The 22,440-nt window shown below is 37.4% G+C and overlaps 1 protein-coding gene across 1 annotated transcript in view; it reads left to right on the plus strand.

The window, feature by feature from the left end:
* NEK11 (NIMA related kinase 11) overlaps nt 1-22,440 on the plus strand; it is an 83,916-nt gene that overhangs the window by 6,070 nt on the left and 55,406 nt on the right. The window contains 3 exon segments of the mRNA XM_055803698.1: nt 14,394-14,559; nt 19,588-19,648; nt 19,651-19,707. Of these exon segments, the coding sequence (XP_055659673.1) occupies nt 14,394-14,559; nt 19,588-19,648; nt 19,651-19,707 (284 nt within the window).

Raw genomic sequence — 22,440 nt, forward strand, 5'->3', positions numbered from 1 at the left:
AAAGCGAAGTGGTAGTGTAATACTGTAGTTCATTCTTTCATCACTAGGGGGTACTTGTGTATCAGAGTTACTCATTTCTTCTGTGCCTCAAATGCAGATTTTCAAGTAGATTCCTCCAACTTTCTATCACTTACATTCTAATAGACGACAAAAATACTGGTCCAGGTGAACGTGAAAGCTCAGGTAGCATATTGAGCTAGAGTGTAGGCTATTTAAAAATACTGTTTCTCAAGGTGGAAAAATATATTAGAAGTCACATTCTTAACACTACTTTCAAATCAGAAAATACTTTCTTGTGCTTGTGGAACATTCCCAAGAAGGGTGGCATCTTAGATATTGGCACAGAAGCTGTTTGGGGATACCTTTTTCAATTTTCCACTAGTGCAATGTCTACAGAATGAGTTAATGCAGAGACAATGCTTATCATTTAATGTAATGTAATGTATGTTCAGCAAAGCTTTTGCATGTTTTTAGAAATAGCTTTTGGGCATGCCTTGTACTTTGTTACCTCTCAAGGATCTTGTCTGTGGTGAGTGAAGTGTTGTGCACAAAACTGCTTCAGCTGAGAGGGAGAAAGATTATTTGGGGCATGCCTCAAGTTGGCAGACTTACTTTACATAAAACTCACATACTGCTGCTCAGGCCAGCAATACCTGCCTCTCTTAGAAGTACGTGCCAGCTTCATGCAGATCTCCAGTCCTGTGCATGGATGGGATCTGGATACTGACTTTCTGAGATCATACTAGATCAGAAACATCCAGTGTGATATGGTGGAGTTGCATAGTCTATAAATAATAAGGTTATGAAGTACTACAAATATAGTAGCATATGTAAGTTTCTTACTTTAAGTCCCTCTTAAGTGTTGACTGTACGACACATTTCTTGCCTGTTGTTTTAACTTCCTCATTTGTATTTTTTGTAAATTGCATTTCCTGGTAATTTATGCTCATAGTCCTGTGTGATTTCTACAATTTTGCCTTCTTTTTTTATTAGCTGTCTCTGAAAACATTTTTAATTTCGCATTCTACCTTGTCTCAACTAGAAAATTATGTACTGCTGTAAACAGCTGTCAGTTACAGACATAGCTGTATACCTAAAAGGCTAAGTTAGGAAAATCCCTATTATACAGCAAGTCTTCTTGTGTCAGTGGACTCTGTTTTCCTTTAGAAAATAATAGTTGCAAGTCATTGTATAGTCTTAAATATGCTTTCATAGGCTCTGCTCACACTTAAGTTTACTGAGCAGTAGCTTCTCTGCTTGTATTGCTTGTGGTTTATGTTTTCCCAAAGTATATTATCCACAGTGGTCAGAGAAAGCCAAACCAGTGATTAGTATTCTGGAGTGAGATTGGGGTTATTTCAGACTGGTTGTTAGACTTAAGGATCACACTTACTTTATTCTGAGATACCAGCTTTGTGCAGACATGCGATGAATGACTTTTCTGAATTTCATAATAATTTCCTAAAAAGAAAAGTGCAAGTTCTTGATTTTAGGTTTAAAGCTAGGGAAGGTGACTTTTGTCTTCTATGTTTGTATAGAAAGTTACGCCATCGCCTTCTCACCAGGCATGACAGACAGTTAAAGGTCTCAGAGATAGAAGTTCCTGCAACTTTTGTGGAAACAAACAGCAGAGAACAAAACAAATGCCCTCATAAAGAGAAAAGTCAGAACCTGGGAGGCTGTTCACCATGAAAGAAGTTTCTCATGTCATAGACAATCAACACAGTAGAGGGATCATCAGTTTCCCCCAGTTTTGAAAGAAACTATGGTCACAATTTTTATCATAAGCCCTAAAGTCAGCTAAACACAAGAGACATATTTGTATGAATGCAAGCCTCTTAGTTCCCGTTACGCAGAATGGCTTGGTTTATGAATTATTTGATATTTTCCCTGTCAGATGTTTGCAAATCCTGTTTTGAGCCAGGTACTGTACATTCACTAAAACTGAGATTGAATTGCATGATGTTGACACTGTTTTCCATTCTAGTGGTCTCTAAAACAAGTTCTGGCAAGTCTTTATTTCAAAACGAAAACTGATTTACCTGATAGGTAATTGGATTCCAAAAAAGATTGGATACACCTGCAAGTATTTGCTGTGGTTTTTAATCTTTTCCAGAGTTTGAACTGAATTTAGGCACAGTAGGTGGGGATGCATATCACTAGTTGCCATTAGTGGAGTTCCACAAATTTTAAGCCTCTAAAAGGCTCTGGGTTTCACTCTTTTCAGAGGAAAAAATGGTAGCTTTAATTTGGGTAAAAACTACTACTTAATGTGGTTTTGTTAATTTTCCTATTTGTCTTTTGTAAATTTGCACCATTCATGAAGTTAGATCTAAGTGTCCCTCCTCCCCGCCCCCCCCCCTTTATGTTTGTATAATTTAATGTTACTAGCAACTAGCAAAGGATAAACAGTGCTACTCTGTCACTCTTCTAGACTCATGTATGCCCACCGTGGGATACTGTCTATTAAGAATGACTCTTTGCATGCATTTAGCACCTTTACTATTCTGAGACCTGAAAGCACTTCTCAGAGCTGTGAAGTATTACTATCCAATTTGCAAATGGGCAATAAACAGGAAGGTTAAAGAGTTTGCCTGGGTTCATGTAGCTAGGCTGTCGAAAATAAAGGGCCACTACTTCAGAAATCATTCCTTGATATCTTGATCTCGCTAAATGTTAGCAGAACTTCTAATGACATTGTAGGTGCTCGATCCTCTTCTAGAGCCTAATATCATAGGTTTCAGTTCTGTAGTTTGGAAACAAACTGTTCTGTGCATGTCAGGAAGGAAGCCTAGTTTCCTGTAGATTTACATCCTCTGTTCCCTTAATCTACCACAAGAAACCCTACCTTTTCACCACACATGTTATGACAACATTCCTGTTTCTGGGATGTCCCCTGTTTTGTTTTTTTTTAGTAGCTCCAGCTTCTCCCTTCCCTCTTGTATCCCCCCAATATTTATATTTTCCTTCCATATTCCCTAATTAGTGGTTGCAAGAGAAACAGGTCAAGCCATGGTGGTTCCTGAGCAGAGTGTTGGGTTAATGGTTGGACTCAATGATCTTAAGGTCTTTTCCAACCTAAATGATTCTATGATTGATATTCATACACTAGCCGCTTGGCAGGTCAAACAATGTGTAACTTTTGAGATCCAGGGCCCACTAAGGCTCTTGTGCTTCCTGCCTAGATCATTAAAGTCATCTTAAGATCCATGAAATTGCTACCCTTCTGACGGATTTGTTCGAAACTGGATGGTAGCTCCCTAAGATGAGTAGTGATTGCTAGATAGATTGTTTTTGCTTGGTAGACAAGGCTCTAAACTAAGGAAAATTGGAAAAAATTGGAAATGCTGGTGGAACAATTACACTACAAATTCTTCTGCACCTTTCCAATGTACTTGGTATTTAATACCTACCCTCAGTTCTTTACTAACATCATATGTAAATGCTTTGAAGCTTATTAGATCTTATTTGATAGGAAATTCAAGGTACGCCCATGTATGAATACAATGCCAATTTTGTTGGCAAAGTATCAGCAGCTCAGTAGTTATCAAGCCGGTACTGTTTTATAAAACTCTACCATCTCAATGGTCTGCTCAAATGCAATCTCTAATGACAAAGAAAAGGAAGGCATTTCAATATTGTGTCTAGAAAATAGTTTATATGAATTTTTGTAAATTGTGTCAGTATAGCTTTTAATTTATTGGTACATTCAGAGAAAATTTACAAATCACCTTCAAAATGCAGGACATCTGCAGGTGTTTGGTTTTTTCCCCCCAGATCCTTGACTTGCATATGTTTTTGCAAAAGTCTGTCTCAATTTTTGAGGAGTTTGCTTCTGTTTCTGGACATCATGGACCTAGACCTACCCAAAATAATTAGAAACTTGGTTTGTATAAAGTAGCAGGATTGTACCAGTATCTTTACAGCAAACAGTAATATTCCTGCAGTCACTTCTATCCTAGTCCCCCTGAGTAGCTTATTGGTTAAATTATAACAGGCAATTATGGTTAGAGTCAAAGCCTGTTATAGCAGAGATGTACATTCAGCAGTAGTCTTGAAGGACAGTGCTATCACGTATAGATAATGAATATCCCGATCAATTGTGCCAGGTGAAGCTCTAGGTTAAGTTTCACTAATTCATAACCATGCATGGGCAAGCAGCTGAAGTACACAGTAGGCAATAGGGACTTCTAGTTCATAAATATTCACAAGGTACTTACATGTCCCTATGGTGGAAAGCACACGCTGAGAAGCGCCAAACTCCCTGGACTGCTCCTGTGTGTGGTAATTGTGGGGCGTCAGCTCAGCCTCTGCATCTGACTTGCATTATACCATTAATCCAGACTCATGCTATGACTCCTTGGAAACTGTGCACTTAGCTGAATAATTTATCATGTGACTTTCAATTATTTATGACTTCTTATAACAAATGAAATAAAATCTAAAGCTGGAAGAGTTTTGTAACTTAGGAATATCCAAGTGACCATCAGCAGATTGCTGTGTTGTCAGTCCCTGTGTTTGGTGCCTGCTTGCTTCTCTGAAGGTATTCTATGGGAATGGTCATTTGATATTGAATTGATTAAACCAGTAAAAATTACTCCCTGCCAGTTGTTATCTGCACGTTCATCTAATTACGCTGCTTTCCTTTTTTCTTCTCCCTCATTTAATAATAAAAACTAGAAATTTAAACTAGAATCCATCGGGTCATTTTAGGTTTGTGAACAGATATTCATGATCACCTTGGAAACTGAACAAAGGTGCATTTCCTATAGGACCTTCCTGGTTGCTGCTTATTTTTAAATAAGCTTTTCCTAGTGAACCATCTTTTGCTTGGTTCAGTCAAGTGTGCCTCTGCATCTTCCTGTAAGGCTCAGACGACCATGTATCAGCTGAGCTGCCACCGTTACTACGGTGTGCAGTCATTCTTGGCCCCAAATAAGAATAACTGACAGAGAGGTCTTGCTGATTTAGCTAGAGCAGTTTGAAGAGTTAGCCTTCATGAGCTTTCCAGTTGAGTGGCTAAGCATGACTTTCATATTCTGTGAACAATGCTGCAGGAGTCAAGATGCAGCCAAGTGTCAAAGTCCTTGCTGAAATCTCTGTAGCCATGGCTGATGCTCTTGTGGCTTAGTTGAAGAGGACACCTGGAAATTCCACTGAACTGTAAATGTTTTTGTTTCAGTTTTGGTAGACAGTTGCAGCTGTGGCCACAATTGTTTCGGATAGTTTTTAGTGCAGACCAATACAGGTTCAGGGACCAGTTTGCTAACCCTGACTCATTCAAAGCAGTTCTCACTGAAGACTGTATGGGAAGGTGCTTTACTCCCTGCCTTCTGCATCCCTGTCAGTGCCCAGCTTTTCCTGCAGCCCGGCAATTGCTCTATAGGATTCCTCCTGGCTTTTGGCCCCTGGAGATCTGCAGACCTCTCTTGCAGTGGGAATTTGTCAATGCCAAAGTACAACACAGGTAGAGAAGGCAGGAGCTACCATTACAGCTCTGCATTCCTCTCTCCAGTAAAGCTATGCTTTTACACAGCTACCACAAAGCTACGGAAACAGACGCATACATGCATCTCTGCAGAAGGATGTTCTGCTAAAGCTGATAGAACAACAGAATTGATAGTTATGACACAGAGGAATCCAAGAAATGACCATCTCGTGCTGGAACAATTTATTTAGAGCTCAACATAAGAAAGTATTGAAAGTCCCTGTGCCAGATAAATCTCTAGTGGGGGCTGCAGGATAGCTTGACATTGGAGCACAGATGTGAGTTTTCACACTGCTCATGCTGGTGACAGATTTGGCAATTTAAAGTGACAGCCATGCTGGAGGCCTTTGGGCAAGCAATTTCTTTGTTAAAATTTCTAGTTCCCTTCCTTCTCAAAAAGTATAAAACCTGGTATTCTGTGGCTTCTTTGCCATTGAAGGGTGAATACTCAGAACATACTTGGGCTCTTTGCTCAGCTTGTGTAACACAGGTGCCTCTGAAAATCCTCTGCAGCAATGTCTGATGCAACGTTTGCATCTGCTGTCATCTGTATGAGTTTTGGTGGTATTGATATTTGGTTTTCTTTTTTTCTTATTTTTACACTTTTTTAACTAAGTAGCCTACTCTTCTTTCAGTGGGATTTGCCCATTTGACTGAGGTGCATTCTAACTATGCCCTTAATTTATGTGAGTGGGAGGCAGTGTTCCATAAAGAAAATACTACTTGGGTTTACTCCAAATTTCGTCCCCCACAGGCTCAGTGCTGTAGCACCTGCCATGTTCTGATCTTGTGTATGGGCACTGAGTGGTGCTGGTGGTTGAGTTCACTGTTTATCAAATTGTTTACAAGTAGCATTTCCAACATCAGGCAGAGAATTGTGCTTAAGGCGTTGTTGGTGAATTACTGGTTCTTTGAGATGCACAGCAGAGACAGTATTTAATGATTTTGTAATTAAGCAAATGCCTTGAGATCACTTCTGTCTCATTCGTTTTGTTGAAACTGAGATTTAGGGTTTATGCATTTGTAAGCTAGCTTTAGTAGGAAAGTTGAGAGGTATAGTATTATTACTTCAGGTTGAACTGTGACCACCTGCCTTAAAGATACAGTGTTTTTGCAACATTTGAATATGCCTGTCTATTGTATCTTGTTGCAGTTTACCCTTATTGGCAAGGTGTTTTCTCTTAAATTTGCATCAAGGATGTTGTCATTTCTTCCATGCAGAACAAGCCTCCAGCTCTTTGTTGTGTTCAGTACATTGTAATGAGAAAACTGCTGCAGTGAGTGAAATAAATTCTGGATTTGCTCGGCAGTCAGTGTATTTTTCCTTCTTTTCTGTTTTTTTGGTTGTGCTTATGTGACACAGTAGTAAATGTAATTCCTAGTTCACTGTTTCTCTTACATGCATGGTTTGCCCTTCATGTGATCTAAAATAACTTTTCAGTGTTGCTGGGTAGTTCCTTCATTTTTTAATTCACCTGTTTCACTGATTTCTAAGACCACAGTATCATACTCAGGAGGGCTGGAAAGTATTAAAAGATTGTTATCTAACAATAGATGTTATACACAATTAATTTCCTCAGCATTTCTTGATTCCCTTTGCTTTTGATTGTAGACTACTTAGTAATATGCTTTTGTAAAGGTACGAACTATGCTTTTATCTCTTTCTCTCCTCCCCCGCCTTTTTTTGTACCATAGATAATACATTGTATATCAGAAATAAACATTGCAGAAGATGCTTGCTGGAAAGAGACATGTAGGAAGAGTGAGTTTTTTCATTAAAGTTGCAGCAATTAGTATTTAAATTACTTATGGGAATTAGTTCCACTGAAGGGACAATACTGTTGACACAAATATCCTTGCAACATTGAAAGGAACATAGTTCTGCTTACCAATATATTTACATTCAGGAAAGAACCAAGTAAATTTTATACTAGGAAATGTTTTAGTTGAATTTCTATGGAATGCATTCTTATAGTGATTGTTAGTGTGCCTGGCTTCCCTTCAACTCCTGCTCTTCAAAACTGTTTTCTGTAAACTGGTGTATATGAAGCAGGTGATATGAGGGTCTTTCTTCAAAACTTTTAATTGAAACTGATTTCAAAATTCAAACTAATTTCTATACAAGGAAAATTCTTTTTGGCAGATGCTGCAGCCTAAGGATGCAAGTTGAAGAAATGTAACATTGCAATTTTGAGATGTTTAATCATATTATAATGCTTGAAAACAAAATGCTGCATCCAACTGTAGCTCTCTAACGGTATCTCTTTTATCTGAAGGGGAATATTAATTAGCAGAGAGCAGTTAATAGTGAAATGTATTGAGTGTGTGTAATGAAATCGCAATGGAGAAATGCCTGGTTTAGATGAGTTAATGTTTGATGGAATTAGGTCTTCAAAGATACAAAGAATAAACAAATTGTTTAGTCCTTGTCATATTTCTCCCTAAAATTCCATTTAGATTAGTGACAGCATGGTACTTAATTACATTCTTAAACAAGACTAGGATGTAGAAAAAAGGTTAAATGAACAGTAGATGGTGATAGTGCAACATGTAGAGATAAAGCATTGCTAAAAAAAGATTTAAAAAATTTACAGGTATTTAGTTTGCACGCCCTAACAATTTTTTTATAATTTTCCTGAGTAGACACAAATTTCTTCAGTTCAGTTAGTATTTGATTTAGAGCTTAAGCATATGCATAGACTATAAATCTAGTTCTGTTTTATCTTTTCATTTCTGTCAAGGACAAAAATTCTAGGTTTCAAAAATGTGGCTTTAGTGGAAAACTCTTCCTTTATTAATCAATGTCCACTTTTATTTTGTAATTTTTAATCAGTGTAGATGACAAGCCAAGAGATCCCAAAGAATTACACAAAATAAATAATTTTAATATCTAAATAAATAACATTCATGGATGCTTTTGTGCAGTAGTAATATGTCTTGTTCAGTTCTGTGCAGGATAACACAAGTACTCTGCTTTGCTTTGTAATTATTGATTTTTCCTCAGTGTTGGCACCTAAAGTTGACCAAAAATAATTTGAAATATGTGCCTTTGTATACATGAGATTTTTCTCATGCCAGAAGAAAATTATATAAGCTGTATTCCTTGAAGTTAACTTATTTCAGCAGTGTTCTCTTTCATGTTCCAGAAAAAATATTCTTTATTCCTTTGGGATACTAATTAAGAACTGTTAATTTTCAAATAACCATAAAATGTTTACATCATGAGCTGAACTGCTCAGTGTTAGTGCATATGTTAGAGCATTTGAAAATTAGGCATCTTGAAAAACATTTGTAGGTGCTATAATTGTGACTTGCTGATGGAAATGAAATGAATCATCCATTTCACTTGTAAATTTATGAAATCTTATCACCATTCAAAGATATTTAAGCTCAGTTAAATTCTTTAAAGTGCTTATTCAGAAAATGAAATTATATTTAATCCGTCTACAGATACTACAGTGTTCATACAGCAGTTGAAATCTTAGTGTTTAACTCGGGATTGGTTCTTGATGCTTGTGAACGTTTGTGAACAGCATGAATAGGCTGTTCTGGAGAATAGGAAAAAAACAGTCATTCATGAGTGTTACGGATTTACTAATAAGTCAATAGTGTTTGTGGGGATGGAAAAAGAAGTACAGCATTTGATTTAAGGAGTTGTGCAGCAATACATAGGATTGAAATGGGTTTATGTCTTAACTAATAAATCTGTAATGGCCGTAGGAATGATAAAAGGAATGCAAGATTTGATTTAAGAAATTGCGTAGTAACACTGAAGTTTGAAATGTTTTGGTTAATGAGTAAACATACGTATATAAGTAGGAGTAGGAAACAGCACTTGTAATTTGTTTTTCATTGGAAGTGTGGTAATCTTGATTTTTCCCACAGAAACCAAGTGCTCTTAATTTACTGTGAGTGTTTCTTTCCTTAACTAAAACCAAGTATTTGTTCTAGGTAGGACTGATTAGTGTGCTGACGTTTTGCATTTCATGGTTTCACCAGGTCCTTCTTTCCCTAACAGATAGATCAATGTCTTTAATCATCTGAGCATGCAGAAAATGGTGCTCTAAACATAGTGGATAAAATGTAAAGAATGATTATTTGATTTTTTCATACTAAGCTGTAAACTGCAGGAAAGCTAGTCACTGACACCAGGCAGAGGAATCTGGTGAGATTATTAGTAATGGGATAGCTGTATGTATGATGGGTAAGGATTAGATGAAAATTCCAATGGACTAGAAGACCAACCTAATTCAGGGAAGTAGTTTCCAGGCAACAGGGTGCCGTATAAAATCAGTGAAGTATCTTAATTGCAAATAAAAGATGGATGTGCTGAATTGAAATGTGATACAAAAGGAAACGTGTGGGAGTCATAATGCCTGATGGCAGGCAAGTTACTTTACGTGAAGAGAACCTCATATGCATAGTGGAATGTCAGAATCAAAGGAACTCTGTAATACCCAGATGTAAACTGTACAGAAAGGACAGTTTAAGTTGGAGATAGGCAGGACTATGTATCAAAAATTAGATTCCAGTAATGTAATATTTTCAATCTGGAAGTTATCAGCACAGATCTAAAATTATGATTTTAGAACTATTCTGTTGGCTGTAACTTGCAAATCTCATCAACTGTGCAATATTCTAGAAAGCAACTGACTGTGAGAAGTGGTAGTCATGGGTGACTTCATCTTGTCTGTAGGCACATGGTGTCCTTGTTACTGAATTTCCCATTAATACGTGGAAGCTGTTGTGCAGACAGGACTTCTGCATGAGGGTTGTCGCCTCTTCTTCATTTTGGCCCCCATTTGTAGAACCATACCTTCTCTGCTGTTTGATAAATAGAATTTAAGACATCATTAATTAGAGCTCACATTGAAAGAGTTATATTTCTTTTACTTCATTACCAGCAAGCAAATGTACCTAGTCAATAATTCATGTTGCAGTTTACTCAGTAAACAGTGCATTTTGAGAAAGGCAGTCTTTTGAGAATTGCAGCTGATCCGATTAACCAGATTATATAATAATAAAGTTTGTCATCAATGTAAACAAATACCAGACGGGTTGTAAAACATTTTAGATCAGTGCAAATAGACGGAGATAAACACTGCTGTGGCATATTGTCAGTCACTAGTAAAGCTCAGAAAGGGATTCCCACTGTGTGTCCATATCCTGGAGAATTCCACCTTCATGATTGTTTTTCTCTTGTTTTAAATCTTGCTCTATTTATGCCTATTTGCTCCACATAACTGCACTTTCAGATGTGGTGTGCTGGCCTGGCTGCATTTCAAAGCCTGACAATGCAAGCCAGCAAGGTTTTGGTGATGATAAGCTAGAACAGGGGTCCTCAAACTACAGCCCGCGGGCCGGATACGGCCCCCCAGGGTCCTCAATCCAGTCCCCGGTATTTACAGACCCCCCGCCATGGGTTGGGGGGAGAAACCAAGCAGCCGCAGATGACTGCCTGCCACTTCATCCGCGCACTGGCCCCCTGTCCAAAAAGTTTGAGGACCCCTGAGCTAGAAGGTGTTCCCAGGGAAGGTCTGTGAGCTTGCCAAGGCATGGGCCCTGCAGAGACAGGGCAGCTGCTTTCTGTGTTTTGGGGAGTGGGCTTATTGCTTGTGTTATTTTTCTGCCCTGAGGCGATGGATGCTGTTACCTGTACCAGACCCAACTTCCTCCGCGATGGATGTAAATAGTGACAGCCAGCGCTTTTTACTCCCAAGATGTCAATGCATTCACTGCAAGACTCTTCCAGTTACAGTCAGTTCAAGATAAAGTTCGAAGTGTCTTTGCACTATTAAATTGCATGGTTAGGGCTTTTTTCCCACACAGTTAACATCTGGAGGCTATTGTTCTGTATTTAAGGTATCTGCTAGCACTCCTATAACAGTTTTCTAGTTGTGTTCACTGACATTTTATCTTCTCTTTAGTTTAGGGACATGGGTTAGCGGTGAACTTGGCAGCATTATGTTTGAGTTGGACTTGATGATCTTAAAGGTCTTTTCCAACCTAAATGATTCTGTGATCCGCTTATGTGTCTGTATTCTAAATTAAATGGAATTTATAATAAATATATTTAAACTGGTACATCTCTTTTAGTATATTTGCTAATTTGGTATTTGGAGGGCATCCACATTTTAGTGGTTTTACCTGTTTTTCTGTCTGTGCCACCTAAACCTATGATCTCTTAGGTCATGCAAATAGTTTTGGACCTTTTAAGTCCCGCTTTATACTTGAGCCTAAATGGCAGAAAATATAGAGGTGGTTTTTATGAAAAAAGCTTCAGATAGACCTGTGTAGTTTAGATGGAGTCTTGACAAAGTCTTAACAGGAGGGTCTGTTATTCCCAATATCCATAATAAATGTTCATGTGGCATGCTTCAAAAGGTTTGTTTAAAATACTTTGTGTTACCTAACTCTGCTTCTAAACTCTTCAATGCAGGTTTTCAGCAGATGATACACTATGGCTGAAATACGAGCAATGATAACTTATTCTTTATTATAAGGCAACCTTAAAATGCAGGTTGGATCGTATAAACAGAAACACTTTTTGTCGCCTTCAAAGTGTAGAGCTGGATTTTCATAGTAGAGGGCAAATGCTGTCAGGATTGCTTAGCTAAGAAAAGTTTGTTCTTATGATTACTTTTTTTTTTTTTTTTTAATAGGCAGAGTATCAGGTTATGGATCTACCAGCCTATTTAGCATCACCAGGGATGTCTAATTTGAGTTTTCTTAGGAAATAGGTGAATCACAGAAATTGCTCATTTTATCTCCCTGTTCAGGTATAAGTTACTTGTGTAAACACTAAAATGGGGTAGAGTGAATTTAAGCACTCTTTAAGTGTTCTATGTATTGAAAAGTATAGTTAATTTATATAGATGAATTTCTGACTGAAGACTTCTAGCTTCATTGTTTTTCTCCTAAAGTTACCAGAAAAGAGCCGCTTCAGATCTGGAGGCTCGTCTGTTTTCACTGTGAGACTTCTGAGACTGACATAACTTCTTTGTCAATATTTAATCAACAGAGAGTTATTTAAGTATGCATTTTAAATTTTTAAGTGTAGGTATCAAAAGCTTTGTAGAAGGTATGAAGTCTAGTTACATTCTTTATATTAAATGCAGTAAAATCAAACCTTATCTACATATATACTTAATCTTAGATTGCATGACAAAAGTTTTCTTTCTAGATGCAAATGACTTCCAACTCTGGATATGAATTACCATTGTGTAGCAGAAAAGCAATACCTTATTTACAAAAAATACATTTTCCCGATTTCTTTTTCTGGGAATTAATTTAAATAAGAAAAACAAACACCTGTCTTGTCTGATGGCTGATGACAGCACCAAAATCACTGGGTGACTAAGATGACAAGCTATCCCTACGTATTAACACATCAGGCTTTTATTGCTGCCTTGGGTATACCAGAAACTTTTATTAAGTGGTGTTTAACAAAGACTCATTCTGTTTTGTCAGTTCTGTGACATGATCTATATGAAGGAAAGAGTAATGTCCCCATGTCAACTGGAGATGACAAGACTGGAGTAGGTGTTACCTGTCTCTGTGGTATGAAACTTGTCTGTAGAGTTGCAGACAAATTAAATGGCATGTGTTTTTCATCACACTGCCAGATGGGGATTAGGCAAGTTTATATAAAAATTTCATGCGTTGTTAGTCAGAAACAGGTGGTTGAGATTTAGGAAGAAATTTTCTTACGGAGAAATCAAGGGTTTTTTCCTTAGATCAAGTGAATTACTGTAGTTTTATCACTGTCATATTTACCTACTGTGACCTTACAACTGTGTAGTATTGAATAGGGAAATTACTAAAAGCACTGTGAAGACAACCTTTCAGTGTGGAACTGGCATTCCATGTATTCAAAAGTTATTGGAAATTCATCACTTTGTTTCAGTAAAATACCATTATATTCTCTAATAGTCTCAAAAGGCTCCTTCAGACATAGATCAGTAACGCATTCTTCAGCAGCTGGTGAAGGAGATAGAAATGGCATGCCTTTGTGTGATGTGTGCCTTTTAAAAACATTTCATCAGGAAGATCTCAGCAAAATACGCTTCCTTAATGTGCCCTGCACGAAGGGCTTTTTTCCAGAACAAGCTGACAATAAACTCTCCAAGTCCACATTCTGTTTAGAGTGAGGTCTGAACTACAGATTGTCCTATGGCATGTTCACATGTTAAAGTTGAAGAATATGAAAAATCCCTTTATTTTTTTCAGTCTTTCTCAGAGGATTTAGGGCCTCTCAAAGCAAATGTTAAGCACAGAAAATGTAGAGTTCATTGAAACAGTAGAATTAGGTTTCAACCACAAATCCAGATTTGCACTTTTCACTTAGGTGTTCAGGTGAAGGGCAGGCTGATCTTTGGAAAAAGAATTGGCATCCTGATATTATCACCAGAAAAATAGTCACAGAAATACTACCTTCTGTGTGATTTTTCTCATGCCTCCATGGAGAGACTTTGGCAGAAGCAGCAAAACCAGTTTCTTGGTGCTCCTTATTTCATGTATGAATCTTGAGCCATATGCTCTGAGTGGGTTTGAAGTCACTTAGATTTGATTTTTTCTTATTTATGTTTATTATTATGCACTAATCCCTACCACTGAAAACACATCATAAAGAAAGCAGTGCAATAGGGAATTAGTGGGAAAAATACTTCAAAGTAGTAGTTTCAAAATGTTGCTTAATCACTATGGTGCCTAGCATATTTATTTGCATTTTAATGCAGTCTCTTTGCTTACCCATGTTTGCCTCATTGGTTCCTGTTGCCAAATACTTGGTTAATGTCGTTATTTTTAATTTTAAGAAATTATGATGGGATTTTGAACATTATGTGATTTTTATATCTTACATTTTTCTGGGTTTATTAATATAAAGATTTCTTTTTTCCTCTAGAAAGGTCCTAAAGGAAATCTCTATTGGAGACCTAAAGGCTAATGAAACAGTTGAAGCAAATATGGAAGCACAGCTACTCTCCAAATTGGGTCATCCAGCCATTGTCAGATTTTATGCAAGCTTTGTGGAGCGAGATAGTTTTTGTATTATCACTGAATACCGTGAGGTGAGACTTGTAGATTACTTTGAAGAAATTTGACAGAATGTGTGCATTCATAGGGTCTTAAAAGAAGCCTAGCCCAGTTTTTTTAGGTTTTAGTTTGAATTTTATTCTTTGTTACTTGTGATGTCACCTGCTACTTGTTAGGTGTATTTCAAATAAGCAATGTTACCTGCTCACATGAGACTCATAGCTCATAGACAGACATACCAGAGAAGAAGAAATAGGTAATATTAAACACAAGTTCATTTCATTCACTAATTGGTATTATAAGAAGGATTTAAATGCAGACACTTTACCAGATCTATGGGTGAACTCAGAAAGGCTGTACCACATATGTACTAGTGATAGGTAAGAGAGGATGAGATTGGGAGTATGAGGGCACAATATGTAATCTGATATAAATGAGGAAGTGAAAACTCACTTGTGATTTGGAGGCGATTACAAGAAGCTTAAGCCTGATCATACAGATGATGAGTTTGGGAACAGCATTGGCTTTATGAAGTGAAAAGAATAGTATGAGTCAAAGACCAGAGTGTAGTAGAGGTAGACAGTAGATATTAAAGCAGGATATACTGCAGTATATTTGCCATTTTTTTTGGATCTCCGCATGTGGTTTAAAAACAGATTGCTGAAATTTTTCTTAAGGCTTTAAAATAAGAATCTAAACATATTTAAGCCAGCTTTTTAGGAGTTTGTGTAAAAAAGTGCCTACTTTATATTAAATATAGATGTGCTCTCTTTAAAAAAAAATCTGTCATACATACAGTGATCTTTTTATGAAACTGTAAAGCACACTCTTCAGTTGTGCTCTGCTAGACATTTGAAATGCTTTGAAAGCTAATGACCTTGGAATACTAAGTTACCTGCCCACAAATCAGGCTTGCATTAACTAATTTCTTCATTTCTTCAAGTATTTGGCTTGGTGTGAATAATTAAAGAAGTATTTACTATTCCTGCCAGTCACTACTTCCCCAGAAGCTTTCTTTGATGACATGATTCTTAAATGCCTATTTATTGCTGGGATTTTTGAACATTAAATCTGAAATGTTCAATTTATGTTATGTTATGCAAGCTGAATATTTGTTCACATGTTGTTCACCCATACAGAAGCTCTTTGCATCATTCCTTGAATGTCTGACAGTTGGGGCTTGATGGAAATTTGGTGTTGCCAACTCTGTGGAAATTCAGAGCTCAGAACTGAAGGATTATTCTAACTGCCCAGATATTCCCACACACTAAGATTTTCTCTCTGCTAGTGGTAGAAAGTGGCCCAACAGCAGACACGAGATCAGTTAAACCTATAGGAATAAAGGAGCTTCTTTCAGCTGCATTATATAGAGCTGGACTAGTGGCTTTGGGCCACTGGGGTTTTTTTTCTCTCTCTCTTCCCACCCCCCACCTTTTTTTTTAAAAAATCTGGAATAAAGTTTTCACCTAAAAAATAGGTGAATAAAAAAGAGCACAATATCAATCAACAGAGTAATCTCAAGCTGCTGCAGCACCCCTTGGGATTTTTTTTTAATTCAGGCAATATAAAATACCCTGCATGAAAACATTTCAGTGTGGAGTTACCCTAGGGTCTGGGAGTCATATACTTAAACACATGAGAATGTGTTAGAGCAAGGCAAATGAAGAAGTAGGAAATGGATGCGTTGGCTATGCAGCTGAATCTTCATTTTGAGTCTGCAAGGTCAGGTCAGAATGACAGTTGATCCACTGGGATATGCTTCTGACTTTTTCCTATGTATGTATGACACACTATGTAGTATCATTTCATTTAAGTAGTTATGATGTATTTAATCAAATGTTCAGACAAAAAAAGTACAAAGCAAGGTTTCACATAGTGCTATAATGTTTCTTTTCTGTTTTAGTGGGAGTATTTCCAGAAGGTATACTGTCTTATTTACTTACCTATAACCTGCCTTTGTATGTGGTGGGATTTGGACCTTTTACCTAAAAAATGCCTGTTTAAATTGCACATAAATTGAGAATGAGAAAAATGTCTTGCTACCTGATCCTTGTTTGGAAGTCTAGTACATTTAGTTTCTGGTGCATAGAGTAATTACCAAATTGGCAGTAATTGGTACTCTTGGGCAGACTCAAAACAAAAAATAAGCATTAAGTTGGCATAAAAACAGAACTATCCTCTGAGCCTTATTCTATTTTCTCCAAAGTAATGTGGCTTACTTAATAGCCACAGTACTTTGTTCATTCTTGCATGAGTAGCATAGAGTGAGTCTCCAATGCACCTGCCCAGTGCTATACCTGTCCTGTGAACAAAAGAGAACGCTGGTCTCCACTGCTCACCCGATGTCTTTTATTGTAACTGATTTCACTCAAAGTTGTAGAAAAGATGTCTATGTGTTCTGTTTTGATCTGCTTGTTGATCTTCTTTGGCAATTTTCCCAAATCACAATCTTACAGGCAATATAAACATTGTCAGAGAAGTCAGATTTCAAATAAAAATGCCTTCATGAACCTTGGATTTCATTTTATAACATAAATTAGACTTCAATAAAGTACAGTTTTTACAGAGTTGCATCATTTTAATACATCATAAACTAGAACTAGTTGTACTTTCCCCCAAACAATTATTTCTGTCTCTTCACTGTGGTCTCAGCCATGATGTGAGTTAAGGAAATCTGAGCAAAAGGAATAACTGAAGTAGTCTGTGCCTGTTCACATTATCAGCTGTAGATGCTAAGCTGTTTTAAATAAATTACTGGTGTGTTTGATACTCTTGATATTTAAATAGAAACTGCACCTTGGAAACTCCCTATGTACTTAATTTGTTAAATGCTTTATGAACTTCATTATACTGACCTTCCAAAACACAAAATTGGATTAACAAACTTCTTCAGAGTTTCATGGCAGCAGTATTTCAGCAAATTTGTTTGTTTGTTTGTTTGTTTTCCTTATTTAGACATAAAATCAAGGTTAAGTTATTTACAGGATGCTGAGACATGTCTTCTGTGCTTGAAGGTAAACTCCTTAGACCTTTAGAAGGAAGCGACCCCCAGCTTAAGGCAGTATTTGCTAGCCTAACTGTGTAGGGCCTACACTTCTTTTCTTTGCATTTCTAGTGGCAATGTGTGATTGTGAGAGGGGACACATTTGGACAGGGAGAAATGGTGATTGTCATTTGACATCTGTCATCACATGGATAGTACATAGTCCCTTGCAGCCAGTAGCCAGCTGACACATGTTTGAGCAGCCCCTGAGTCCTGGGCTGTTGCAACATTTGGCTCTGGATGGATGGTCTGGAGGAGCCGTCTGGAATAGATTATTTTTGAGGTGTGTGAGTATGCTCAGACACAGCCCATCTGGTTACTGTGCAGCAGAGTACCCAGCAATACTTTATTTTTCCTTCCTCTACTCTGCTGCAAGCAACCAGGGGGGAGCTGTTGAACATTTGGAGTTGCAAAGGGGAAGCAGCTGCTGAGAGGTCCAAGTTCCCAGAAGAGCTTCTCTCAGGGTTGCAGCAGGGGAGGCAGATGGAGAGCTGAAGCCATATTCCCTTCCCTAGTGAGTGAGATGATTCAGACATTTGAATTATAAGATTGCAGGACATGGTCAGGGAACACATTTTGATATATGACAAAACATATTTTCTTTTTTTAACACACTCAATCTTGCATGTTGTAACTTAGAACCTCAGGGACCACAGAAATTACTGTAAATTAATGTCGAAGTACAGGACAGAAATGTATGGATCTAGAAGGACAGAACCTACTTACTTTGCAGCAGCAGTATGAAGCACTGTGGTGTTGGAAACAGAAAAACAAGAAATGCTGAAGAGATCAGCAGTACATAGGATGATAGGAACAGTGGTACAGTTTAACCTGTTTTCTTATATATGGCACATAAAACTTCTAATTTTATGCAGAATTTATAGCATAAAAGTAATGATTTCAGGAGCTCATGTAAGGTAGTTAGCCACTGGAGTACAATGAGGCTCCGTCCCTTTGCTCTGGGATTAGTTACCTCAGCACAGTGCTTGCCACTAAGGTGCATTCTTGTAGACAAAGTCCATTTATTTTTTAAACTAGATAAACAACCAGATGACAACCATCTGTCTGGTTTTTAGCAAAATGAACAATTTTCATATAAGTCTTCTCAAAAAACTTTTATCACGCTGCTGTTCAACTGTTTTTTCTAAATGTCCCACTTAAAATTATCAAGTAGCCTTTTTCTGTATATTCTGCTTTATTTTCAGTGTCTACTGTGTGTCATATTGCTCCATCTCTGGTGTTACTTCAAGATCAATTTTAGTTTTAATGAAGTATTAATTATAACACATGCTACAGATTGTTGAAGCTTTAATTCTACTTTGTTTCTGGCAAAGTGGGTTTGGAAGAGGGATAAACTATCATAATTAAAAGAGACTGTATTTTAATTCTTAAGGAAACAGCATGGTTTCTTTGCTGACATGGTTATTTTAGCGTAATAAATGACAGTGTCTCTTAACTGTGCAATCTTTGACTTAAGTGGAAATGCTTTTCCCAAATTTATAAACTTACTTGGACTGATTGGAGCAGATTTAGGTGTCTCCATATTAGCCAGTCAATGCAGGCCCTCATCATAAACCTTTGCAGAGAAACAGCATTTCTACAACATGATCCATCCCTTCCTAAGGTAGACAGCTTAGATGGCAGAGGTAATTGCACTGTACAGATGCCTGTTCTTTGTGTTAACATTAAAGGGAGTTTAAGGTGACCGGCTCAGATGCACGTGTCTAAAGTTGGGTGACATGAAGTGAGAACAGTTGAAAAACGTCAATGATATTGTGTAACACTAAGAGAAAACCAACGTACTTTCTCTCTATGTAGCCAGTCTGCTTGATCTCATTTTGATCCTCGGTTGTGTATGCTTTTTCTGCTAGGAGAGTTCAGAATTCATGTGTAAGCATCAGTTTTACAGACTATGTGATAGGGAGCCTGAAGGTCTAAGAAAGTGGAGTTGTGTACTTTGAAGGAGAAGACATCTTAAGAACTTACTTTAAATGTACAAATACATTGTGATGTTTTTCAGGGTGATCTACACTTTAGAATTCAACAGTACAGAGAATCGGGGAAGACATTCGCTCAAAGACAATTATAGACTGGTTGATACAGTTGTTACTCGGAGTCAACTATATGCATGAAAGGTACAGTCATTTAAAATGAGAGCATTTAGCTTGGGAGGGGAATAGTAGGCTTACTGACTAGTTGTAGATATTCAAACAGAAACAAAACCATATGGATTGTCTTGTACTGGTATAAAGTCCTGTTCACCAAACTGCTGTAGTATGTCATATACCTAAAATGTAATTAACTATCCATCCTGCAAGAACACTGTGTATTAGTCTGTCTTTTAGCAGCAGTGGTAGATGTCTTTCAGCATTAGATATGCTTTTTCTAAGAGCCAAGTGAAGAATTTAGCACAATAGAAATAGTTGAATGTTGTTAGAAGGAAATGGATTAAAAGATTGTAACAAAGTCAGCTTTTTCAAGAGGAGTCAAAAGGATCTCATGAAGATATTTAATGTGAAGAATCCAATATATATGCTTGATGTACACCCTCTAAAATAAGTGAAGTTACATACATAAGTTCTTTGAAAACAGACATAACTTCTAACAGCACATCAAAGATTAACCTAAAAAAATACCGCAGGTCATCCAGACAGTGACATGTGGATATCACACTTGGTTTGGAGCAGAGGTAGATAACAGTTGAAGACCTAGCTGGTTATCTCCATGGGTGTAGTTCTTGCCTGCAACCTAATTTAGGCAGGCTAACTTCAGCAATTTGAACAGTTCCCTTGTTGCCAGTGTACTGGACACGTGTATGAGCCCTGTCCGCTTCCCTTCTCACATCATCCAGCGCTGTCACCTTTTGAAGTAGGTGAGACTATTTAGCATGGTACAAGGGAGACTGAGTGCTGTACTGAGCCAGGAGGAGAAGGCCCAGCACACTGCCACCCACATTGAGAGCTGGAGGAATGGCTGGCAAATGGGAATACCAAGCTCCTTTCCTGGTAGCTTTTCAGAAAGTAATCCAGTTGAAGTTAACCTGGCTTTCAGCATCTTCTTTTCTCTGGCTCCTCCCTCTTGCTTTTAGCCTGTTGGCAGCTGTGAAATGTTGTTAATGAACAAGACAGAGAATACTTTCCAAAAGAGCATTGTAGCCCAAAAGCCCAAGATTTTTCATCCTGCCAAGCCAAACTATTTGGACTATTATTCCTATTGAACTTTTAGAAATAAGAATGGCATGGCTTTAAGGGACTGTCTTAGCAGAGGCTAAGGATGTTTGTCTGTAATCATCTGCATGTTTTGGGGAGGTCATTTGGCTAAAATAATGGTCTAAATTATTAATTAATACAGACTGGGGGGAAGGAGCAGGGGAGAAGATGTTTATATTCGAAGGCTGCGTTACACCCAGAATCTGGAGATGAGAATTCAGGTTTTTTCAAGCTGCGTGTAAACTAGAATCCATAACCTTCTATCCTGCATGAGTGCTCAAAAACCAAGATTTTGATGAAAACACCAAACTGATGTAGCTGTTTCAGACATCTTTCACAGCAGGGCTTGGGTCAAATTTGGTTGCCTGAATTTGAGTTGCAAGAGTCGTAGATAAAGCCATTTGTCACCAAGAACAACCATTTCTGAGTTGAGCTGAAGTTTGTGGGATCTGTTTGATCTAAACTGATAGATCCCTAATGAGTTTTTGTACCTACAGTGTCAGAATGTAGAGGGAAAAGGGCAGAGTAAATTGCTGTCGCAGATGGAAGAGCATTTTGGTTCCTAAATGCCAATTAATCTGGGGCTTGTACATGAAGTGCTGCCCCCACCGACAGCAGCAATAGGAGCGCAGAGAAGAGAGCTCTCTTGGGATTCTGTGCTCTTCAACATTCACCTCAGGCTGAAAGGACAGAGGGAAATGGAAATAAAAATCCTGACTGTTTAACTAAGCTAGTGTTGTTTTTTGGTTTTTTTTCCCTTCTCGAATTCCAATTTAACAATTTATCATTAAAAGTTTTGATAATCCGAGAAGTCCACTTTTGGTGAAATCCTTTATGTATGTGTTTAAAGGATGCATTGTGCAGACTAATGCAGCGTAATAATAACTAGATGATCTTTGTAGGTCCCTTTCAACTGCACTATTCTATTGAATAAGTCATTATTTTTTTTCATTTTCTGTATTTCTTCATGCCTCTTTTATCTCTTGTTCTCCCATATGTCCTTTTTGTCTAGTCTCTCTATTTTTCTCATCTTCTACTTGTTCTCCAATAAATATATAAAAAAAACCCAACCTCATATGTCTTTGGTAAATATGTATATTAAATTACTGGGTTTCCTGAAGGGTCATTTAATTCTCCAGTGAAAGCAGCAATATTTGGTTTTCTAGACAGTATTTCATTTCCTATCTTTGAATCACAGCTATTTAATAGCGCCTCTCCAGATACATACAAACGACATGACAGTTTTGTTCTTATTTGAATTTCCTGTGTTGTAAAATGTGTTATTTGACTGTATGCACATTAGAAAATGTAATCTTTATCTTACTAGCTCAGAGACAAACAGTAGCTTAAGTGGAAAATGTTAGGCTTAAAATAATTTAGAACTACTTGCAGAAATGAATTTGAATTACTGAAATGTAGTAACAACCCTCTGTTTATGTACGGTCATACATGATTTCTTCTCTACTGGTAGGGAAAAAAGCTGTAATATGTTTGAACTATGTTCTAATGCAAAAACTTTTCCCTAGAATTAGAAGCTTGAAGTGTTCATTATGTGTGGGTTGGACTTCCTCATGCCATTCATTAAAAAAATTCAGCTGCTGTGAATGGGAATTTTTATTCTAGAGCAGGAATAATTACTATGTCTAGGTTTAGACATAGACTAT

This window comes from Falco peregrinus, chromosome 5 (genome assembly GCF_023634155.1).
Source record: "Falco peregrinus isolate bFalPer1 chromosome 5, bFalPer1.pri, whole genome shotgun sequence".
In the NCBI taxonomy this organism is placed as follows: Eukaryota; Metazoa; Chordata; class Aves; order Falconiformes; family Falconidae; genus Falco; species Falco peregrinus.